This window comes from Aegilops tauschii, chromosome 4 (genome assembly GCF_002575655.3).
Source record: "Aegilops tauschii subsp. strangulata cultivar AL8/78 chromosome 4, Aet v6.0, whole genome shotgun sequence".
In the NCBI taxonomy this organism is placed as follows: Eukaryota; Viridiplantae; Streptophyta; class Magnoliopsida; order Poales; family Poaceae; genus Aegilops; species Aegilops tauschii.
Window position 1 is genome coordinate 527964895 of NC_053038.3, and position 22040 is coordinate 527986934.

The 22040-nt window shown below is 49.1% G+C and overlaps 2 protein-coding genes and 1 pseudogene across 2 annotated transcripts; 1 reads left to right on the forward strand and 2 right to left on the reverse strand.

The window, feature by feature from the left end:
- The first annotated feature begins 3983 nt into the window (after positions 1 to 3983).
- On the forward strand, positions 3984 to 7784 carry LOC109738817 (uncharacterized). The gene is made up of 8 exons (XM_020297918.4): positions 3984 to 4341; positions 4453 to 4597; positions 4671 to 4839; positions 6072 to 6342; positions 6474 to 6736; positions 6828 to 7043; positions 7194 to 7308; positions 7428 to 7784. The coding sequence occupies exons 1-8, from the start codon at positions 4191 to 4193 to the stop codon at positions 7469 to 7471; spliced, it is 1374 nt and encodes a 457-aa protein (XP_020153507.1). The 5' UTR covers positions 3984 to 4190; the 3' UTR covers positions 7472 to 7784.
- A 155-nt stretch (positions 7785 to 7939) lies between these two features.
- LOC109738815 (uncharacterized) lies at positions 7940 to 9154 on the reverse strand. The gene has a single exon (XM_020297917.1). It carries the CDS (start codon positions 9152 to 9154, stop codon positions 7940 to 7942), a length of 1215 nt encoding a protein of 404 aa, XP_020153506.1.
- A 3493-nt stretch (positions 9155 to 12647) lies between these two features.
- On the reverse strand, positions 12648 to 14785 carry LOC109738816 (protein LATERAL BRANCHING OXIDOREDUCTASE 1-like; annotated as a pseudogene).
- Between the last annotated feature and the right edge of the window lie 7255 nt (positions 14786 to 22040).

The following is a 22040-nucleotide window of genomic DNA, read 5'->3' on the forward strand; positions in this document are numbered from 1 at the left end:
GACCAGCTAGCTGCCCTACCAGCGTCCGGCGAGCGTGCCGGTGAGGATCTAGTCGAGGCGGCGAGGCGGCTTCTTGGTCGCGGTCGCGGCTGTGTTGGGAGAGCGGGGGTGGGAAGCTATCGGTTCCCTGGCGCGAAGACGGCAGTGGCGAGCGACGTGGGAGGTGGCGGCGTTGCAGAGGGGATGTTGCGGCGCCGATAGCTGGCAGAGTCATCGGGAAAAATGGGCGGCGGCATCGGCGACGAAGGAGGCGGGCGAGGGTTTACTTTTGGATGGGGAGAGGCCAATGTGCCACCGATCAGCGGGCCAGGGGAAGGAGAAGGCGAGCGCGCGCGTCTCCGTCTCGTGTTCGCGTCGACGCAAATCCGGCTCAAAAATGGTCCCGGAATGGGTCGCCCACGGACGAAAAGTGGACGCGCGTCCGTTTGGGTCTGCAGGTTGGGCCGACTTTTGTGTCCGCGCCGACCTAAACGGACGCCCGCGGACGAAATGGGTCGCCCCGTTGGAGTTGCTCTCAAATCCCCTCTCTCGGACAACTTTTCTCCCAGTCCGTCTCTCTCTCTCTCTTTGCTCTGCATCCGCACCCTCCTAGTCCGACGCCATCATTGTACCACTTTGGCCACTGCCTAGGCCTCGTCGAACGTCCACATGCATGCGCACCTTGAACTATGCTATCCATCCACGACCAGGTATTCCTTGCCAACACCGTCCATGTAGGACACCACGACCGACAAGTGTTCGGCCAAATGCCATTCAAATTTTTTACGTTCTCGTTGTTTCTTTGGAGAAAGCACGATGACAGGGTAATCGATGATGGAGGATGAGTTATTGGGGGATGTGTGGTTGGCCACAAGTGTGGACTTAGAGGGTGACTCGGGCGGCGGCGCATCTCGTCACCACAGCGAGCCCCCCCCGGCTTCCCTCCCCCTCGTCACTGCCCAACAGCCTCCGCCGGGCAAAGCCCCGCGCGGATCCGGCGGCAGTGGGGCTCTGTGCTCCGAAGCGGACGATCTACGAGCGGGGGACTCGTGCGGCGGCGGTGGTGCATCGCTCCTCCGCGCGCCGTTCGTGCTCCGGCTGCGGTGGGGAGGGCGGCAGTGCTCGCGGCCGGCTAGTGCTGCGGCCCCGTGCTCCGCTTCTGTGGGGCACGCATTGGCGCTTCGCCTCTCAAATCCGGCGGGGAGGCCCTTCCTGCGGTGCCTTCATCGGCGCGTGTGGCGAGCGGTCAGTCCCTCCGGCCGTGAGGATGGCGTCTTGCTGCGGCGAAGTCATCTGCCTTGGCTGTGGACGGCGGCGGCGGGCCTGGGTGTGCGTTGCCATCGGCGGCGGATCTGACGGTCTTTGCTCTCTCCAGCGAGCTAGGACTCGGAATGGGGGCAGGTGAGCGCGCCGGGGTTCTACGCACGTGGTGTGCGGCGGGCTAGGCGCGAAGCAGGTGCGGTTCTCGCTCGTCCCCGGTTCTCTCTCCCGATCTGGAGGCTTCGCATGGCGTGGCAGTCTCTGTTCGTGGGCTGGCAGCGAGTGCTTCCTCTGCTTGTGTGGGTTTTGGCTTTGGGGTGGACTAGGAGGCTACAGGTTTTTTGGGTCGCGAACACTGCCGGCTAATGCCGGGCTCCGATTTCGGTCGAAGCCAACGATGGCGGTGCATGTGGGCACCGTATCCTTGTTGAAGGCGTCGTGACGTGGTGCGTGTCTTCCCTCCCGTCTGCTCTGGAGGAAACTTTGGATCCCGGTCTCCCGGATCAAGCGATGGTGGCGCTCAAACGTCACATTCCCTCCATGGACTTCGTCTCTGAGCTTGCCTTGGCTAGGGTGACCAGTGGCTCGAGGTGGTTCCATTGGTGGTTCGTGGGGACGATGGTGGCGGAGAAGTGGTGCTCTGTCTTCGTGATCTTGGCTCGGCCATGCCCTGAAGTGGGGTTGATTCTTTCGTCGGAAGCCGGGTTAGCGAAGTGTGGTCCTATACTGGATTTCCTCGTTCCCACCTCTCCCCTTTCGGGGGGTTGTTGGGCGGCGACCAGACGGCCAATGTTCAAGGCGCTTCGCCTTGCTTGGTCAGATGAAGATGAAAGTCGGCATCCTCTTTCATGCTGGTTGTGCTGATGAGCTTGGGGTGGTGGTGGTGCGGTCGGTTTGGGGTCGACGGTGGTTGGGGCCCCTCTCTGGCGGTGTTCTTCTTGTGTTCATGCTCCTGCACTCTTTGTTGTGTCTCTGCTTGGTGTTGTCAAGCGACTTCGGCGATGGCACACAGGTGTCGTGGCATAGTCTCAGCCTCGCGTAACCTTTCGAAGGTGCCCCATGGCGCAGGTGGTGTTGCCGCGTTGTGCAGTCTTGGATACGCGGAGCCTTTCGATTGCGTCGACGGTACAGTGTCATGTGCTTGTCTGCTTGGCAATGTTGACTTTGCTTGCGGTACACAGGCGTCATGGCGTCGTCTCGGCCTCGCGTGACCTTTCGAATGCACCCCCGACGCAGGTGGTGTCGTGGCGTTGTGCGATCTCGGTTGCGCAAAGCCTCCGATTGCGCCGACGGTGCAGTGCCATGGCTTGGTCTCGGCTGGCCAATGCCATTCGATCTCACTGGTGGTGCTTTGTGTTGTGTCAGGGCGTGTCTTCCATCTTTGTTCTCCCCTGTTTATATGTTGTGGTGTGTGTTGTTTTTGTTTTATCTCTTCTCCTCCTTTGCCCCCTGTAATTCTAGTTCACTTGAACCCATCCTGCAAAAGGCTGCGAAGCCTTATAGGCAAAATGAATACAATTCAGGTGGGGGAGTTCTCTCCGTCCCCGGTGAAAATTCGAATAAAAAACAAGTGTGGACTTGTAGGCATGAAGCAAGGGGGCGCAGTGTTTTGGCAAAATGTGTATTCTTGGTTTCATAAGAAAAAGCACTTCACGCCTTACAACTTGCACATAATCCATGATCAAAATGTGAAAGTACTAACCCATCGATTGTACACCATCTCATGCTCCGTCATGAAGTATTGCAGTGCGACTGCACAAATGGAGAGAATGTAGCCACCACACGCATCAATCATGGAAATCGTAAGTTCTGCTTCTTGTTACTCTACATGTTGGTCAATTCATTGATTCACTCAATGTTGCAACTTGATGATCGTCACATTGTATAGCCCCGGATGCGTTGCCGCGCTATACCAAACAATGGAGGGCAGGCCCATTCACGTTGATGCATTGTTGGATGAAGTTCAAGGGACGTATCGTCCGGATGACCAACATTGACGCAATGTTGGGCTCAAATTACATTGAGTTTGGGATCGATGAATTTGAAAAAAAAATTGAACATCCGATTAATTTGGATCTAATATTTAAACTTGAACTATTGTTATGGAGGTTAAGGTTATGGCCAGATATCGAAACCACTCAAATTCCTTGGCCAGATATCAGATTAAGGTTATGGAGGGCTTGTTTTGTGAATCCAGCATGCCAAATTTCCGCCATCTGCAACATAGCATTGAAAATCAACAAATATCCAGCTTGAACGCAAACTGGATCTTCTGACACATGTGACTGAATTTAGAAGAAACCTACGATTTGCTGCTTAAAACCCAAACCAGCACAAAAAGCAAGCACACATGATCAAAACCTACATTTTATCTCTGCTAACCCTTTTCTTTAATCTGTTTTCTTTTTGGCAAAACATCCGATTCGAAAACTATGTATTTCAATTACCGGCAGTGCAGAAAATGGAAGACAGCAAATAATAGAAAGAAGCCGAAGACGTGGCGTGTCCAATCAGCTCCAAAAGCAAAATTGTAGGGAAAAGGTAGAATGTGTCACAAACTTATGTTAATTGATAAGATTTTGAGTAAATCAATGTATTCCGGGTGAAAGGTCTTGGCCGGGTTGGGTTGGTCCCAAAACACAAGACAAGACAGTTAAACCATGAGTGCGACCCGGCCGAACGAACCAACCAAGGTTTGGCGCACCTACACTACACTACACTACACTCCACTCCACTCCACTCTCCCCAACCTCCACTCCCAAATCTCCAAATCTCTTTCTTGATTCTTTCTCCACACGCACCGCCGCCGCAGCCAGCGAGAGAGAAGAGGTATAAATCCATCCATCCATCCATCCGTAGGCCAACAACGCAGACGCACGCAGGCAGCGCCGCGCCGAATCCCCTCCGTCCCCTAGCCTCCTTCCTCTGTCTGTCCCGGCGGCGGGGGGAAGATGGAGATATTCTACTACGTGGTGTTCGGGGGCCTGGCGGCGGTGGTGGCGGGGCTGGAGCTGGGCAAGAGCGGCAAGGACCGCGTCGCCACCCCCACCGCATTCAACGCCTTCAAGAACAACTACGTCCTAGTATACTCCCTAATGATGTGTATGTCTTTCTGAATTTCTCTTGAGATCTCTCTTCTTCTTCTTCTTCTTCTTCTTCTTCTTCTTCTTCTTCTTCTTGTTGGTATTGATTGACCCTTCAAGGGGGTGGCAGCCGGCGACTGGCTCCAGGGTCCCTACGTGTACTACCTCTACAGCCAGTACGGGTTCGACAAGGGCGACATCGGCCGCCTCTTCATCGCCGGATTCGGCTCGTCCATGCTCTTCGGCACCATCGTAGGCTCACTAGCAGACAGGCAGTACGTCTCTCTTCTTTCTTCTGCATTGTATTGTGATGTCAACTCTTGTTGATTAACCAATTGAGGATTTCAGGGGCCGCAAGCGCGCGTGCATCACCTACTGCATCACCTACATCCTCAGCTGCATCACCAAGCACTCCCCACAGTACCGGGTCCTCCTGCTCGGCCGCATCCTCGGCGGCGTCGCCACCTCCCTCCTCTTCTCCGCATTCGAGTCATGGCTCGTCGCCGAGCACAACAAGGTTTCTTTCTTTCTTTCTTTCTTGGTTTTTACTCCACTCCACCCAGATCTAGTGGAGTCATCATTAACTGTCTGTATCCAAACTACGTAGTGTACTCACCCAGATCTAGTGGAGTCATCATCAACTGTAACTCAAAATCAACTCAACCCAAAGAAGATACTACTGATGCTTTTCAGCTGCCTTTACCTTTAATCCAAACAAGATATTTCACCTTTTATTATTATGTACGTATGTGTGTGTTCTTCCACTATATCCACAGAGGCATGTACTAGTACTAGTAGTAGAGTAGATTTTTTGCTATATAAAAGTAGTAGTACTAGTAGTAGATTTTTTTTCATCTCAGGAATGTGTGCTGTGTTCAACATCCCATCCGTCCCTACCTACGTAATGCTGCTGCTGCTGCTTATCCCTATCCCATCCTTGTCGTGAATAATCTACTAGTGCTAAATAAAATACTACTCCTATGCTGGATCTTTGACCACCAATGCTAATGCTTGCAGTTGCTGCAAGCAAGGCCTAGGCCCATATAAAAATGACTACACTAGCACTAGCACTAGCACTAGTGGTGTTAAAAGAATTGGAGGTCATGTGTAGGCAGGAGTAGGATAGTGTCAGGAACATCTCAAATTGAGTGTCAGGTAGAGGTGTTAAAAAATTGGGGGAGATCATGTCTGTATAGTAGAGTATAGTGCCTCACTTTGTCAGGATCTGAAAAATACCTCTGCCTGCAAGCTTAAATGAAATGCTTTTGTTTTTGTTTCATCAATCAGTCACTTGTCCTTTGTTTGTTGTGTCGGTGGAGGAGATAGATGAGGTCAGGTCAGGTGGTTGCCGACTTGCCATTGGCATTTAACAGAGGAAGGAAGCATGGCCCCCCTTTCTCTTTCTCTGGGACATTGTCCTTTTATTCGCACTCTCCTCTCCATGTGCTGTCGCTCGAGTATTAATTAACACAACACTGCGCTCCATCACAATTATCCATCCTAACCTAATCAAACTGGGACAGTATCTGCAACATGCATGTGACACACAATTTAGTCGTCTTCTTCTTCTGCTGCCCCTCCCTCCCTCCCCCCCTCCCCTAATGTACTAGTAGGCTGCAAGTACTATTGTTTGATTAACAACTAACCAGAAAGAAATCCTTGTCATTTGCAAACTATGCATTATTATATCTTGTTGATTTGTACCTACTTTTTTGCAATGTAACCTTTTTGTTTGTTTCACACACACAGAGAGGCTATGACCCGCAATGGTTGTCCATCACATTCTCAAAGGCTATATTCCTCGGAAATGGTCTCATCGCCATTATAGCTGGCCTCTTTGCTAACCTCCTCGCTGACAACTTGGGCTTTGGCCCTGTGGCTCCTTTCGATGCCGCCGCGTGCTTCCTGGCAATAGGCATGGCCATCATCATGTCCTCATGGAGTGAAAACTACGGAGATCAATCTGAAGGCAAGGATCTCATGTCTCAGTTCAAGGTTGCCGCCAAGGCAATTGCTTCAGGTATGTATGCTGCTTACCATAGCTTCACTTCCTTTATTGGACAGCATTATTAAACGTGTATATATTGTCAACTTAGAAGAAGAAGATTTGTTATTCTCACACTAACCATGAACGAACGGATGAATCTTCAGATGAGAAAATCGCATTGCTGGGAGCCATTCAGTCGCTGTTCGAGGGCTCCATGTACACCTTTGTCTTCCTCTGGACTCCAGCCTTGAGCCCAAATGACGAAGACATTCCTCATGGCTTCATATTTGCCACCTTCATGCTGTCCTCTATGCTGGGTAGCTCCATTGCATCACGCCTATTGGCCCGGAAAATGAAGGTTGAAGGCTATATGCAGATCGTGTTTGCAGTATCAGCCTTCACCCTTTTCCTCCCAGTTGCCACCAGCGTAAGACCATACTCTTCATTTCTTTCTCTGCCATTATAGTAAGATTTCTTCTTACTGATAGCGAATCATTTTCGCATGTGTGACGTGACAGCTTCTGGTGCCGACGTCTTCAGTGAAAGGAAGCGGCATCTCATTTGGGGGCTCTCTGCAGCTGCTTGGTTTCTGTACCTTTGAGTCCTGCGTCGGCATTTTCTGGCCATCCATCATGAAGATGAGATCTCAGTACATTCCTGAGGAGGCAAGGAGCACCATCATGAACTTCTTCCGCATACCGCTCAACCTGTTTGTCTGTGTGGTGCTCTACAATGTAAGCAAAATTGTTCTTCTCCTATCCATATCCATATCCATATCCATATCCATATCCACTGATAGTGATAGTGATCTGTCAGAATGTTTTGGCAACCTTACAACTGAAACTCCTTTTTACCTAGTAATAAACATGATGATTATGTTGCAGGTGAATGCTTTCCCTATCACCGTCATGTTCGGCATGTGTTCAATCTTCCTCTTCATGGCGGCAATCTTGCAGAGACGGCTGATGGTTGTCGCTGACCTACACAAGCTATCCACAAGTAACTTGTCTTTCCTTTTATTTGTTCCAGCATTCTAGTCTAGTGCTTTCTGATCAATGTATGTATGGATTCGGAGTGTCCCTAACTTACTGCTAACAACCATATATACTTATTGGCAGAATCACAAGAGATGACCGCGGAAGACGAGCCTCTAAATCCTTGAAAGGCCAACACACTCCCTCCACCTGACCTGGGTGCTGAATAAGATGTTTTGATTGTAATCTTTTTTCTGTAGCATAGATCAGATGGATATTATTATTGGCTAGGCACGAGGACATGGATGGATGGATACACCAAAGCAAGAATTCAGAGGCTGCTGAGTGAATTGGTATAGTCTATTTATTTTTATGATTCCTGCTCTTGTTGTTCATCGGGACGGCATTATTTGTGTTCAATACGCTACGAGTATCTGAGTGAATATCTATCTGTTGCCAAAAAGAAAAGAAAAGAAAAGAAAAAAGAAGTTTATGTTGTTTTCTGCTTTTTTGCATACTAACAAACACAAATTTCAAACCTTTGAATTTTCATTGTTTTCTAAATTGCTGATGCTTCTTTCATTTATTTATTTAGTCCATGTATGTATGTATGTATGTATGTATGTATGTATGTAATTCTCAATGGAGTGAATCTATCATGGGATGGAAGGGGAAGGCGTGAGCCACACCCGCGCCCAGCTCCGGTGCCGCCCCAGCCCCCACACCTTCTTCACCGTGCCGTCCTTGAGGCTGAACACCCCGACAGCAAGCTGGTCGTCGTCCTTGCTCGGCGACGCTCGCTCCAGATCGTCGTCGTCGGTGTAGTAGACGCAGCCGGTCCTGAGCTCCGGGCGCGCCCTGGTGGACACGCACAGCGACTCGTTCGCCCCAACGAACAGCGCCGCTTCTCCGATGTCCTCCGTCTCCTTCCACCGGCCTTCGTCCAGCACATGCACCTTGAAGGACCACGTCCGCCCGCGCCGGCCACACCAGCCCGTCGTCGTCTCCTTGAACTCCTTGAGCACCACCATCAGCCGCCCGGCCGGCCCCGGCGCCGCCACGAGGTACTTGGGTCGGCGCCACGGTTGGCTGTCCTCATTAGTCAGCCTTGGCGTGACGGCCGTGCTGCTGAACTTGCCCGTGTCGGCGTCGCGCTCCCACGCCTCCACGGCGCCCAAGTACCCGACGGAGTAGAACCTGCCCTCGTGGTGGATGGCGTCCTCCACGCCGTCGCGCGAGGGAGCCAGCCTCCACGCGGCGTCTTCCGCTGTGGCGAAGGCCGGCACGCCCAAGCACGGGCCCGTGACCAGCATGGCCGCGGCGGCGGCGGGGGCGAGGACGACCTTGCGGTAGAGGAAGCCGCGCGTCTGCTCGGCTGCCAGCGTGAAGGTGCCAACCGGCTGGCGGCCGCCGGGGTACGGCGGGCCCCTGGTGAAGGGCTCTAGCGTGAACTCCAAGTGGGAGCCCCCCTCGAGCGCGTGGACGCAGGGGATGGTGGTGATGGCCGGGAGCGCGCGCTGCTCGCCAGTCACCGGGTTGACGAGGCGCAGCGCCGCGGCGGCGGCGGTGTCGATGGTGACGAGCCACCCGCGGGAGGAGCCGATGAAGGCGTGGGCCGGGGAGCGCACGGCAGCGGCGCGGCGGTCGGCAACGGAGAAGAGCGTGGCGGTGTCCGGGGTCCGGCCGGGGGTCCGGCCGGGGAGGAGGAGGTACGGCGCCTCGGGCCTGAAGGCGTGGCGCTCGGCGCGGAAGACGGCGGCGAAGGCGAGGCGCTCGGGGAAGGCCAGGCGGGCGTGGATGTTGGCCAGCACATCCGGCGACAGGCTGACGCCGGCGCCGGCGGGCTCTGCCTCTGCGTGGTCTGTCGGCATGGTACCCCACGGATCGATGGGTGATCGGTTTGGGCGGCGGCGGCCTATATTACTCCGTTACTATTTTTTTTTTTTGAGATGATATCCGATTCTACTACTACTCCTACTTTGACGGCAGTTCAAGCCATACTCAATATTTTTATTCTGTTTCTAAAATCAAATACAAATCCAATATAATTACTAAAGTTTGTTTATTTAACCCCCAATTTAGACTAAGGTCAAGTATTAATCCTAAAGTTATTTGCTGCAGTTCAATTCAAGTCTTATATGTGCTCGGACTAACTTCAATTTAAATTTATTTTTCTAAAATTAATTTAACTCCAAAATATTACTAAGTAAATTTTATGTTTCCCAATTATATTGCAAAAGGATTTATTCAATTTGAGTTCGTGGTTCTAAGGTTATAGCCAATTTGAACTTGAACTGAATCCAAATATTACTTTGAATTTTCTAAAGTCAAATAATAATCCAAAAATATTAATAAAGTTCACTTTAAGTTTCTGAACTTAGTTGCAAAAGGAATTATTACATTTAGGTCTATTATTTAAAGTCAACACAAATAGTTCCAAATTTCTTTTCAATTCTGGCATCTACTGAATTCTACCTAAATTCATTTTTTTAATTATTGAAATTTTTATTTCCAGTGAGATGATTTGAAACTATATTTTACTAAGTTTATTCTATAAAAGATTCAATTTAATTGGAGTTAGAAATTGAAAGTTATGCCCAATTTAAATTTGAACATTCTGTTTGAATTTGAATTTTATACTATTCAAAGGCTAATTATTTTTGGACTAGGTGAAAGTGTATTTCATAAGGATCGTTCTGCAAAAAGTTTCACTAAATTGGCATTTATAGATAAAAGTTACGATGGTTTGAAGTTTCAGGGGTTTTCTATAAAACGACCAAATAATTCAATTAAACAGAAATCGTTCTGAATAATATTTTGGATAAGGTGGGACACTCAAAACGTGATTGGCCGGTACCTATTCGGTAAGTGAGTGCGTGTATGAGCTGTTGGATTGAAACAAACGGACGAGATTAGATTTGGGCCTCACCGGGGTTAGGTTTTTTTGACTATTTACTGTAGAGCAACAGCCCCACAGCCCTTTTATTCCAGAAATTTTTGCCCAAGCCTGTTTCGCAGGAGATGTCGCCGGAAAAATGCAGGCACGACGCTGAACAATGTGGTGGTGCTGATGGTGGCCTTGGTTGCCCTCGGGGACGGTGGAAATGAGGGCTGCGGGGCTCGCCAGAGATGCGGCGATGGCGGAGCTCTTGGGTTCGGATGGCTTACACCAAAACGAGCGCTTCTGGGAGAACCAATGAGTCAGCGATATGCACGAGATCAAGGGGAAACAGAGGACAAGGGGGGGGGGCATGCGAGTACTCGTGGTGGTTGCCGGCGTTGAGCTCACGGCGGCAGGGGGTTCGGTTGTCGATGTGCTCGGGGTTCCAGGGATCTTGGGGGTCGCTTTGGATGTCTAGGGTGTGCGCCAGGGGAATGGGGAGTGCGTTAGTGGCCATGGTGGGGCTTGGGGAGGGTTGCGGTGGTGGGATTCTAGCCGGCGATGGCGTCGGGCCGAGGGACTTATGAAGAGCCTAAATATTATCCGGGACTTATTAAGAATACTTTTATGCCCAAAGAATAATTTACTTTGCCACCCTATTTTGGGATTCAAAATTATTCCCTAAACCTTGTAGGTTTCATCCTTTTTCCCAAATTTCAAACAAGGGGTTCAAATGTTCGCATAGGGTCTTTGACCCTCAAGGTTGATTAATCAAGTCAATCACAAGCAAATCCAGGCAATGTTTGTTAACTAGAGAGCAACAAGGGTTTTCCCACAAACAAATTATTTCCCTCTGAAATTTTCAACAGATCATATTTACGAAAAATCTGGTATGTGAGACCACCGCTATTCATATGATGTTTGCCATCTCCATGTGCGAGTAGACCCCCTAGTTTGCAGGGACATGGATGAAGCTTGGTATGTATAGGTGCTGAAATGTTGATAAGGATACAAGATTCTCTGTTGAATGTTTGGTTTAATGGCCTTCGTGAATATTGTGAAGGGGTCTGACTCGACTTTTCCTCCGCAAGAGACCATGAAGCATATTACTGTCGTTCTAAAGGTTAAGATGTCGAGCTAATTTGGGGTGACAGTAAAAGCCTCAATTCTTATCCTTCGCAATTGATAAGGGAATGACGGAGAACCCTTGGTCCTTAATTATAGGGGGAACCCGGTCTGATTCCGAGTTTGCCATGGACATAATCGCCTCCGGATCCTCGATAGTGCGGTTTGCAGCGGAGAGTCCGGTGGGCTCCAAACTCCCATCTTCGGACCTGGTGGTTTGCTCCGGATCTGAGGCCAGAGCAGCGGTCGGGGGCCAGAGCAGCGGTCGGGGCCGCGAACCCTTCGAAGATCAAGTCTCCTCGAATATCAGCGGCATAATTCAGGTTCCCGAAACTGATCTGATGACCAGGGCGTAGCTGTCGATCTGTTCGAGATGGCCAATCGAGTTGGCACGCAGAGCGAAGCCACTGAATACAAAAATCTGGCCGGGGAGGAAAGCTTCCCCGAAAATGACATCGTTGTAGATGATCGAACGAGCCATCAAGCCTTCTGTTGACGACACAGTGGAACTCTCAATGAAAGCACCAATGTCGGTGTCAAAACCGGCTGATCTCGGGTAGGGGGTCCCGAACTGTGCGTTTGAGGATCGAAAGTAACATGAGATGGGAGACACGATGTTTACCCAGGTTTGGGCCCTTTAATGAAGGTAATACCCTACTTCCTGCTTGATTGACTTTGATGAATATAGAGGTTATAAGAGTTGATCTACCTCGAGATCGTGATGGCTAAACCCTAGATGTCTAGCCTGTATGATTTTTCTTAGCCTCTACGAACTAAACCCTCCGGTTTGTATAGACACCGGAGGGGCCTAGGGTTGTACAGAGTCGGTTTACAGAGAAAGGAAACTACAGATCCGGACGCCAAGCTTGCCATCCACACAAAGGAGAGTCCCATCCGGACACGGGAGAAGGCCTTCTATCTTGTTTCTTCACGACCCATCAGTCTGGCCCATGTCACATAGCCCGGACGCCTGGGGACCCCCTAATCCAGGATTCCGTAGTCGCCGCCCATAACATTGTTTCTGCAACACCCATGGCTACAAACAAACAATATGTGCATCATGATCTGATTATGTCTTTATTTATGGTTGCTGCTGGCATGTGCGATCCTGCTGTTCTCTTCATCTAATATGCGAGAGTTATGCATGCTAATTACTGTTCTAGTCATGATTTATTTACCATAACTAATAATGAAATTGCCTAATTTTCGAACAACATAGTCAGCAAATAAGCGATGAGAAGTTTTTGCCGGTCAGTTATGCACATGGAATTATTATGGCTAATCCACATTTTTCATTGCATAATGGTCTTTTTTTCTCTCTCGAAAAGGAGGCACAATGGTACCTATCGATCTTTGAAGTGATACATACAAACCAAGAAACTATCGTTCCATCCTTTGCATCCGCATGTTGCACACAACCAATAAGTTTTATTCCATCCTTTGCATCCGCACGTTGCACACAGCGGATACATTTTATTTTAATTAATGTTCATGCAGCCACAAAAGCTGCCGAACATTTTACATTAAGGAGTACACACCAAAAATTGGGGAAAAGGGTACGTAAAAATATAAACTCGTTACAAACTGGTCAACAGAAGATACTTCATGCATAGTTCTTCATTAGCTAGCGGACTTGCACACATCGGAATCATATTCAGATCTTCACGCCCTCTATGGCTAGTGTCCCTGTGGCATAAGTGTCATGATATTTTTCCATGTAGTCGTTGAGCTTGATCTTCATGTATCGTGCAGGTCTCTTGTCATCCACCATCTCTGACACCGGCTCAAGCTCTGTCTCTAGATCCAATGAATAGACCAGGACCAACGACAAGCGCTCTTTCTCTGCATTGGTCACAACCCTATGAACCAGGCTCTTGAAAAACCCATTGCTCAAAATCTGCATGCACCAGGATGGAATAAAGAGATGCATTATATCTCAGCTTGACAATCCACAAGACAAGGTCAAACAATTATACATCTATAGCTGCCTACACTACACACATTACGTACCTCCATTATATCTCCTATGTTCATAACCAATGCATTTGGAACAATGGGCACGTTGTACCACACGCCGTTTTTCAGAAGCTGGAGGCCCTCAGCATCGGCGAAGTTTTTTTTTTGAGCAAGAAAACTAGGTCTTTATTGATCAATACCAATGTTTACAGGAAAAGCGATTGGGTCACTCGACGTGCCCAACCAAATATGGCGCCCGTAAGGTAGAACCTAGCTAACCTATGAGCTTCAGTATTTGAAGCTCGAGGTTCGAAAACAAAATTACAAGAAGTAAAATTTCTCACAGTTTCTAGGATCTCTCTAATAACACTTCCATAGCTTCCTCCCACGCCCTGGCGAATATGGTTCACAACATGTTTACAATCTGATGCAATTTGGAGATGTTGTAAACCCAAGTCTTGCGCCAGTGAAAGAGCTTCTCGACAAGCTAAAGCTTCCAAACTAGCTGGATCCGATATGCCAAGAGCATCGGCGAAGTTGACTGTGATTATGGAGCCGTCGGTATGGGCCTTGAGGCCCAACACGTGGTCCGGCTTTGGACACTGAGGGTAGTAGTTGAATATAGCTTGGGTGATGGAGTTGTCGCCGATCATGTTTACCAGGTGTTCCTCTTCTTGTAAATTGAGTATCTTGGCCATGTTTCGAAAGACAAGGTTGGCCGCGGCTTTGCACCTGACCGTGTACTCAGACAGGATGTCTCTGCACAATTATGGATGATAATTAAGAAAATTGTACTGGGTTACTCATCAACTGCTGGAGTACTACTGATTGATCGATGTATCAGTTTTGAAAATAGATGTAGGCATGCATGATAGCAGAGTCTCCGGCAGCATGTACCTTGTACAGTCTGGTATGGTAAAAACCTAGAGCTAGACGTACGGTAAGTACCTGAAAGAAGGGAGCGGGTTGTGTTGGCCACAGTCTGTAGGTTCTTAGGGACTCGGGTTCCACTTCCACGAGGAGATTGAGCCGGTCGTTCCAGTCAAGGACCTGATTCTCTTTCACGACCATGTCGTTACCGTATCCCATGCATCCATACCTAGCTTCTCGCCGTCGACAATGTTTGAGTACTTGTGTTTCTCTTCCAACGGGAGGTTGAAGAACTCTCTCGTAACCTTCATCGCTTGGGCAAGAAAGCTAGGCTCCATTCCATGTACATGTCCAACAGCCTGGAGAAACATCGGCCGGAGATGAGACGGTGACCACTAGCTTCATCACAATCACATGAAAGAAATGACAACGCAAAGAAGTTTAATTACCAGGATCTCCAAGGCGGACCGCAGCTTGTCCAACTCTTCAGCGCTGCCGGCAGACAACCGGCTGAGGTCGATGATGGGGATGGGCTCGGGCATCTCGGCGGGACGGTCTTGCTCAGGAAGCACGTACTGGCTCGGTGGCTCCTGCACGATCGGAGGTACCTCGAGAACCTTGAATTGTTGGTCATAAGAAGCCATGGTTGCTTGCTGTTAGTTTTGAGCTTCCTCTTTGGTAGTTCGATCTATATATAGGCATATATTAGTAAGGAAGGAGGATTTTTTTTCTGTGCGCACTGCGCAGTAAGGCGTCGATTTTTCTTTGAATTTTTCTTGTAGTATTACACTATTCCACTTAACTAATGCGACTGGTCGCTGGCTGGTCCCCTTTGTCTGGATTATCTGAACCTTTCCATATCCAGAGAGTTTTTTTCCCCATAAACAGTCCATGCATGCAGACCACTTGGGAGGATTTGGGAACATCCTATGAAAAATGCTCTCACCAACCTCATCGCCCCATTATCTCCAGACTGTACTGATGTAGCCAGTCGTTAGTGAAAATCCATATCCTTATATATCTGTACGTATAAACTGTCCAAGAGAAAGAAAAGTCCAACCTAGCGCTGCTCGTTCTCCGCGTGGTTATACTCTTATCTTGGAGATACATCGCCCACTTGCCCAAAGAAAAGAAGTACAATCTTTGGGCTGCTATCTCGCTGAATAGTCATCCAACTTCCAGACAAAAATCCCGAATTTTGATATTTATATTGGACAATGGTAAAATAGAAATAATAAAAACTTATATTTGTTTGGGTCAAACTTCCTCTCTATTAACATGGAAGTTTTTTTTTACACCCGCAAAAAAAATATGGAATTTTTTTTCTGTGTGCATTGTGCAGTAAGAGCATGTACAACGGTCGATAAGACAATGTTACTTTAAGCCTTGCATATAACTTACATACGACAATAAAAAAATGTCTACAATGAGTTATATCTTTATCTTTAATAATTAGCAGTTTCTAAAAACATGATAACATGGTAGGACGTATTATGCTAAGAGATCATCTCTTAAAAAATGTCTACAATGAGTTATATCTTTATTTTTAGTATAAAGTTGGGTTATATATATTTTGGAACGGAGGGAGTACGTACTATCCACTTAGCTAATGCGACTGGTCGCTGGCTGGTCTATCCGTGGGAGTGACTTCGTCATGCGTGGTGATTAAGACAAAAGCGTCCGAAAATGCATATTGGAGCCGTTTGTCTTTGCATAGGGCCAAATGCTCCTATACCAGTAGCCAGCGCGTTTAATTACTTAAGTACTTCTTCTAAAAAATATTTTTTATTGCTTAAAGTACTGTCAAACATTGATGCATGAGTCCAGTTATCATCAAACGCCGGTGTAAGGTCTTTTTATACCAAGGAAACATGATGAACTACATAATCATACCCGGTTGAACACATATTTCGAGAGTTGATTTGCTTGGTAGAACCAAGGCCTTGGTTTTTGGTTTGTGTGTGTTTTTTTCGCCTATGAACGAGATGGCCAAAATTCGGCCATTTAAAATTTCAGTAAATCTGGGTAAAACAAAAGTTAACATGACGATTTTTTTTGAAATCAAGTGGAAACAAAGTTTAACGATCCAACATAACCCCGAGGACTATACAAATATAATGTTCAGGCTCAGCCAAACCATGATGGAAAGACTCCAGAAGTTAGGCTAGGCTAGAAGATTCAAATCAACCAAATTTTTTTTTGGCCGAAAGAGCAGAAAACGGGCCTGGCCGAGATGGCCGAATTTCGGCCGCAATTTAATTTTCTCGACCAAAATTTTAAACTCTGGGTAGAACACAATGCATTAGGAAGCATCACATCGAGGTAATAAGAGGAACCACATAATCATACCGGAGCTGAAGACATAACCTAGCATTTTTTGTGTGGGAATAATCTAGCATTTTTTGGCTAGCTAGAACACATCAAACACTACTGGTCCGACAGTGTAAACACTAACAATGATCGCACCAGGATCAAGAGCCACGTCGAATATTTTGGTTGCGGCCCATCAAGATCCACTCATTAGATGATGCGCTCGCGAACACATATGCCATGTGCATCACGTGCTACGGCACCCCTGAATTCCCTTGTATTGTTTCTCACATTTATTGAAAAGCTGTCAGTACACAGATTACAAACGATTGTTCAACCACCGAGATACCTAGCTCCATCTTGTTGCTCAAAAAATAATAATAAAAATAGCTCCATGTAGCTCGGTCGCCAAAACGCCCCACTCAAAAGTGTCTTCCTATTAAGCTAAATCTACATTTCCCTTCTAGACACCAGAAGCCCTCTACATTTCCCTTCTAGACATCAGAAGCCATCTATTTCCCGTCGTTCTACCCTGGCTAACAAGCATTTGAACATAAATCCAAGTTGCCCAACATGCAATCAGGGGCCTGATAATATTAGACATATGTTGTTTGAATGTAAGCTAGCTATGCAAGTGTGGGAGCTACCTGGGTTCAAGGTCCTGATCAAACAAGCGCTGCAAGTTGAAAGGGCTGGTGAATTAGTTTTGGATCATCTGTTGTGTCTACCTGAATAACAGTTCCAAGTAATTGGCCTACCGAAAATAAAGCAGGCGATAACAACGTCGGCTTGGTATTCATGGTACGAACGGCATAAACAAACACATGATGAAGAGAGTCAGAATGCAGCTCAAATTAATTTGGTAGTGAGGGGTCTAGCTGCTAATTATATTAACGTATTCAATAAGCAAAAGGAGAGAGAGCAATTCGAACCCTCGATAATTCCTAGAACTAACCATTTTTTAAGACCGGAGCTATCAACCACTCAGCCATCTCTCCACAGCCCAATCCTTATTTTACTCCTACAAATAGAACATAGGCATAAAAAAAGAGCCCAAAGGCTCGAGTCCGTCATGATGTTTGGCTGTAACCAAGATACGGTTACGTCAAATTAAATGCTGATATGGGGTTCGACAACGACAAACTAGCAAGAACGGTTGGAGAAGTGATCCGAGATCATCATGGTAAATTTATTGTTGCTGCAAACGAGAGGATTGATATTTGTTTCGATTCGTTTAGAGCGGAAGCCAATGCAGTAAGGTTTGGCATGTATGTAGCTCGCATTGTCGGATGCAGTAATATTGAAGTTGATTCAGATAGTGCGGAGGTGGTGATGGCTTTGAATAATCTATTCTTCTTTAGTTGCTTCTGCCATCATTGATGATTGTTATTTCATGTCACTAGATTTTAGTCATGTCAGTTACAATCATTGTAATAGAGAGTGTAATCAAGTAGCTCATGAACTAGCTGGGATAGCTAGATTTTCTTCTCCTTGCGTTTGGATCGATAACGCCCTGATGAGATTATATCTTTGTTTGTAAATGATGCCACATTGCTCTTGAATGAATAAAGGAGGAGATGGTTGTAAAAAATCCATCTATATTTCCCTTCTAGACACCAGAAGCCCGAAACCCTAGCAGTTGCCGTCAATCTTCCACCGCCTCCCCTGTGTAGGGACTTGCCCTTACTAATGGGCGATGGGTGCCATAATGGTGTTGCTTCGGAGTTCTGCTTGTACAATCCAACATGGGTGGCCACGAAATGGTTTTGCATCGATTGTTGAGGTTTGTGGGCATGGTCAAATTCAATGCTAGTTGGGCACTGCTGCCCTTGCACCTATGGCGATGGACCTTTCCTCCTTTGGAGGTGGTACGTGCGGTGGTTCACTCTCTATTGTCACTGTTCTTTATGTGCAACTTTCCTCGCAAGACCTAGCTGCCACGAGATCCATCTCCCCACCGCCCTCGCTTGAGGACGTTAGCAGCGAGGGGCCTGCAAGCTGCTGAGGGGCGCTTGTGGGTGTGGTTGGTGATTCAGGCACTATGAAGGTATCGAGGGTAGGATTGATGGTGACTGGTGAGGCCTTGTACACGAGGTCACTACCAATGTCAGATACACCTGAATGAGATCTCGGGCCTGCACCCTCCAGATCCATGCGGCCAACGCAAGTGTGGCTGCGAAATGTGCTCCAACGTCGGCGCTGATCCATATGGTGGCAGGCAACAATTCGGCTTTAGAGGGGGGGGCACTCCACTGCCTAGATCCGTCCTATGATGGCACCATCCACATGGCCGGTTCCATCCAGCAGCAATATTTCTCCTACGAACATGTCAGTGGCGGCACTAGCTAGCTTCTCGAGCTGCCTCCCCATTGCCTCCCCGAGCCGCCGTCCTCGTCCCCGTCCCCGTCGCCTCCCCGACCCGCCGTCCTCGTCCCCGTCGCCGCCATCCTCGTCCCCGTCGCCGCCGTCCTCGTCCCTGTCGCCTTCCCGAGCCGCCGTCCTCGTTGTCGGTGTCAAAACCGGCGGATCTCGGGTAGGGGGTCCCGAACTGTGCGTCTAGGATCGATGGTAACAGGAGACGGGGGACACGATGTTTACCCAGGTTCGGGCCCTCTCTATGGAGGTAATACCCTACTTCCTGCTTGATTGATCTTGATGAATATCAGTATTACAAGAGTTGATCTACCACGAGATCGTAATGGCTAAACCCTAGAAGTCTAGTGTATATGACTATGGTAATGTGTCCTTTCCGGACTAACCCCTCAGGTTTATATAGACACCGGGGGGGGGGGGGGGGAGGAATCTAGGGTTTACATAGAGTCGGTTACATAAGAAGGAATCTTCATAATCGGTCGCCAAGCTTGCCTTCCACGCCAAGTAGAGTCCAATCCGGACATGGGTACAGTCTTCAGCCTTCATGTCTTCACAGCCCATCAGTCCGGCCCATGGATAACAAGCCGGACGCCCGAGGACCCCTTAGTCCAGGACTCCCTCAGTAGCCCCTGAACCCGGCTTCAATGACGAGGAGTCCGGCGCGCAGATTGTCTTCGGCATTGCAAGGCGGGTTCCCCATTTTCCGAACTCCAAGATAGTCTTCGGACACGGTGATTGTATCCGGACCTGCAACACGTGCCATACACAACCGCAGAGAGAATATAATACTTGCACGAGTCTAATATGCTGACAGTTTTTTACAACATGACATCACATCTGATCGGTCATAATTTTGGACCATTTTGTGGTCGCCGTTCCACGTTTTGAGACGCGTTTGCCATTAGCACGTCTTGTCAAAGCAGAGCTCGTGTCCCCTTATTGCGGGATTCTTATCAATGTAAGCGTGGGCGACTCAACCGTGCCGTATGCACGGCCCTTGGGAGTAGGCGAGTTTAAGGTGAGTGGGGAGGCGCTTGATATTCACGGCCTTTATAAGAGGATAAGAATTCCCTTTCTTCACCCACACCTCGGTTCCACATCAGCCCTTCCGTCTTTGAGCTCTAGCGCCCATGCTTTAGCTTTTCCTCGTTCGAGAAGGCACTCAAATATGTCCGGATCCGGAGCTGGAGGCAAGTGGATGGCCTCCTCCGTCAAGGACATCACGGAGCTCCGAGAGGCCGGATATTTAGCCAAGGGGATTGCTCACCGACTCCCGGCAAAAGGGCAATTCGTCCCTACCCCGGAGCCCCATGAGAGGGTTGTGTTTCTCACACACTTTGTCCACGGGCTGGGATTCCCTCTTCATCCATTCGTTCGTGGATTGATGTTTTACTATGGGTTGGACTTCCATGATCTGGCCCCCAACTTTATCCTCAATATCTCGGCCTTTATCATCATGTGCGAGGCCTTTCTCCGCATCCCGCCTCACTTCGGCCTATGGCTGAAGACCTTCAATGTAAAACCGAAGGTGGTGAGCAGTCAACAAGCAGAGTGCGGAGGCGCCATGGTGGGCAAGATGCCCAACGTCACCTGGCCCGAAGGCTCCTTCACGGAGACGGTGAAGGGATGGCAATCGGGGTGGTTTTACATCACCGAGCCACGTGACACCGATTGGGTAGCAGCCCCCGAATTCCGATCCGGAATTCCGATGCGGCTCACTTCTTGGCAAGAGAAGAGCCTGACCTGGGGATCTTCGAACGAGATAACTGGGCTCCAGACATGCGTCCAGAACATGATAACCAAGAAGATCAAGCTTGTGAATGTGATCCAGGTTATGCTCATTCGCCGGATCCTTCCGTGCTAATGCCGGACTTGCTACTTGTGGGAGTACGACCCAGCCAAGCGCCAGACACTGCTAGAGCTCTTCGGCGTGATGCACGAAGGTATCTGGAAAGCGCTCTTCAAGGCTGGCGAGACGCCACCGCCCACGACTGAAGATCGCGGGCTTAGCTTAAAGCGCCAGGCCAATCCGATAAGTCCTTTAATGTTTTCAAGGTATATCCTTCACCGGCATATTTTGAGGACGGATTCTAAGCTCCTCTACCCACTTTGCCAGGCCTGGATCGAGGTGGCGGGTCAGATTAACTGTCCAGCTCCACTTCCTGAGGAGCAAGAATTCCCACATCTGACGAAGATGTTGTTTCCGGCGTCTTATGACGTGCCGGAGAAGAAGGCCAGGAAAGCGGCCAAGGGGACCAGGAGTGGCCTTCGCCGGAAAGGAGCTTCGGACGCGATGCCCGAAGACGAGACTCACTCTTCGTCCGCCGAAGACAACGATGAAGAGGAGGAAGAAGAAGAGGACTCCCCACCTGAAGCGGGGAGGAAAAAGAGAGCAGCCTCCAAGAACCTGGAGGCAAAGGCGCCCAAAAGGGGAAAAGGCTCCCCCGCGGATAACTCCGCATGGGATGTCGATAGCAGTTCGGAGCGGCCTTCCCGGGCCAAGCCTCGAGCTAAATCGTAAGTATCAAGAATCCTTACGTGCGCCCGAACGTCCGTCCTTTCTGCCTTGCAATGTTTAAGTCGTGTTATTGCAGTCCGGCTCGGGACAGCTATCTGCTATCTTCATCGGAAGGTTCGCTGGACCCAAAGGAGAGGGCCAGCATGTCGCCGCCGCCCGCTTACTCCCCCTCGGCCAAGGGTGATGAGGAGGAGGCGTCTCGAAGGGCCTCCTTGGACCAAGGGAAGACTCCGGAGATCGTCAGGACGGCGCCCCAGGATGAGTCCCGGAGCGCCGGATGCATGGGGCAAAAGGCCCCTACGGAGACGGACGGTGTGGGCCGAGTTCTAGTCGATCCTCAGCCGGATTCTATTCCGGAGACCTACGCAGCTCCGGAATCCGGCAAACGGCCCTTCCCGAAAGGAGGGGGCATGCTACCAGTGTCCTCTGTCCAACCAGAGGCGCCGGATCATCTACTATAAGCGCTGCAAGGCGCCTCCATCGTGGGTGAGCACCGTGCCCATATGGGTACGGTGGTTGAAAAGGTTCGGTCCGTCAAAAACGGGCTGACCGAAGCTTGTGCTAGCCTTCTAGCAGGCTTTGAGGTGAGCACATGATTGTAAGAAGAATATCACAGCATAGACAGTAGCCCCTGATGCTCTGTTCGGTGTCCGGAAAGAAGAGCCGAATAGAGGATCAAAATTAATGTTCGCAGGAGTCTAACATAAAGTGTCTACGTGAATAA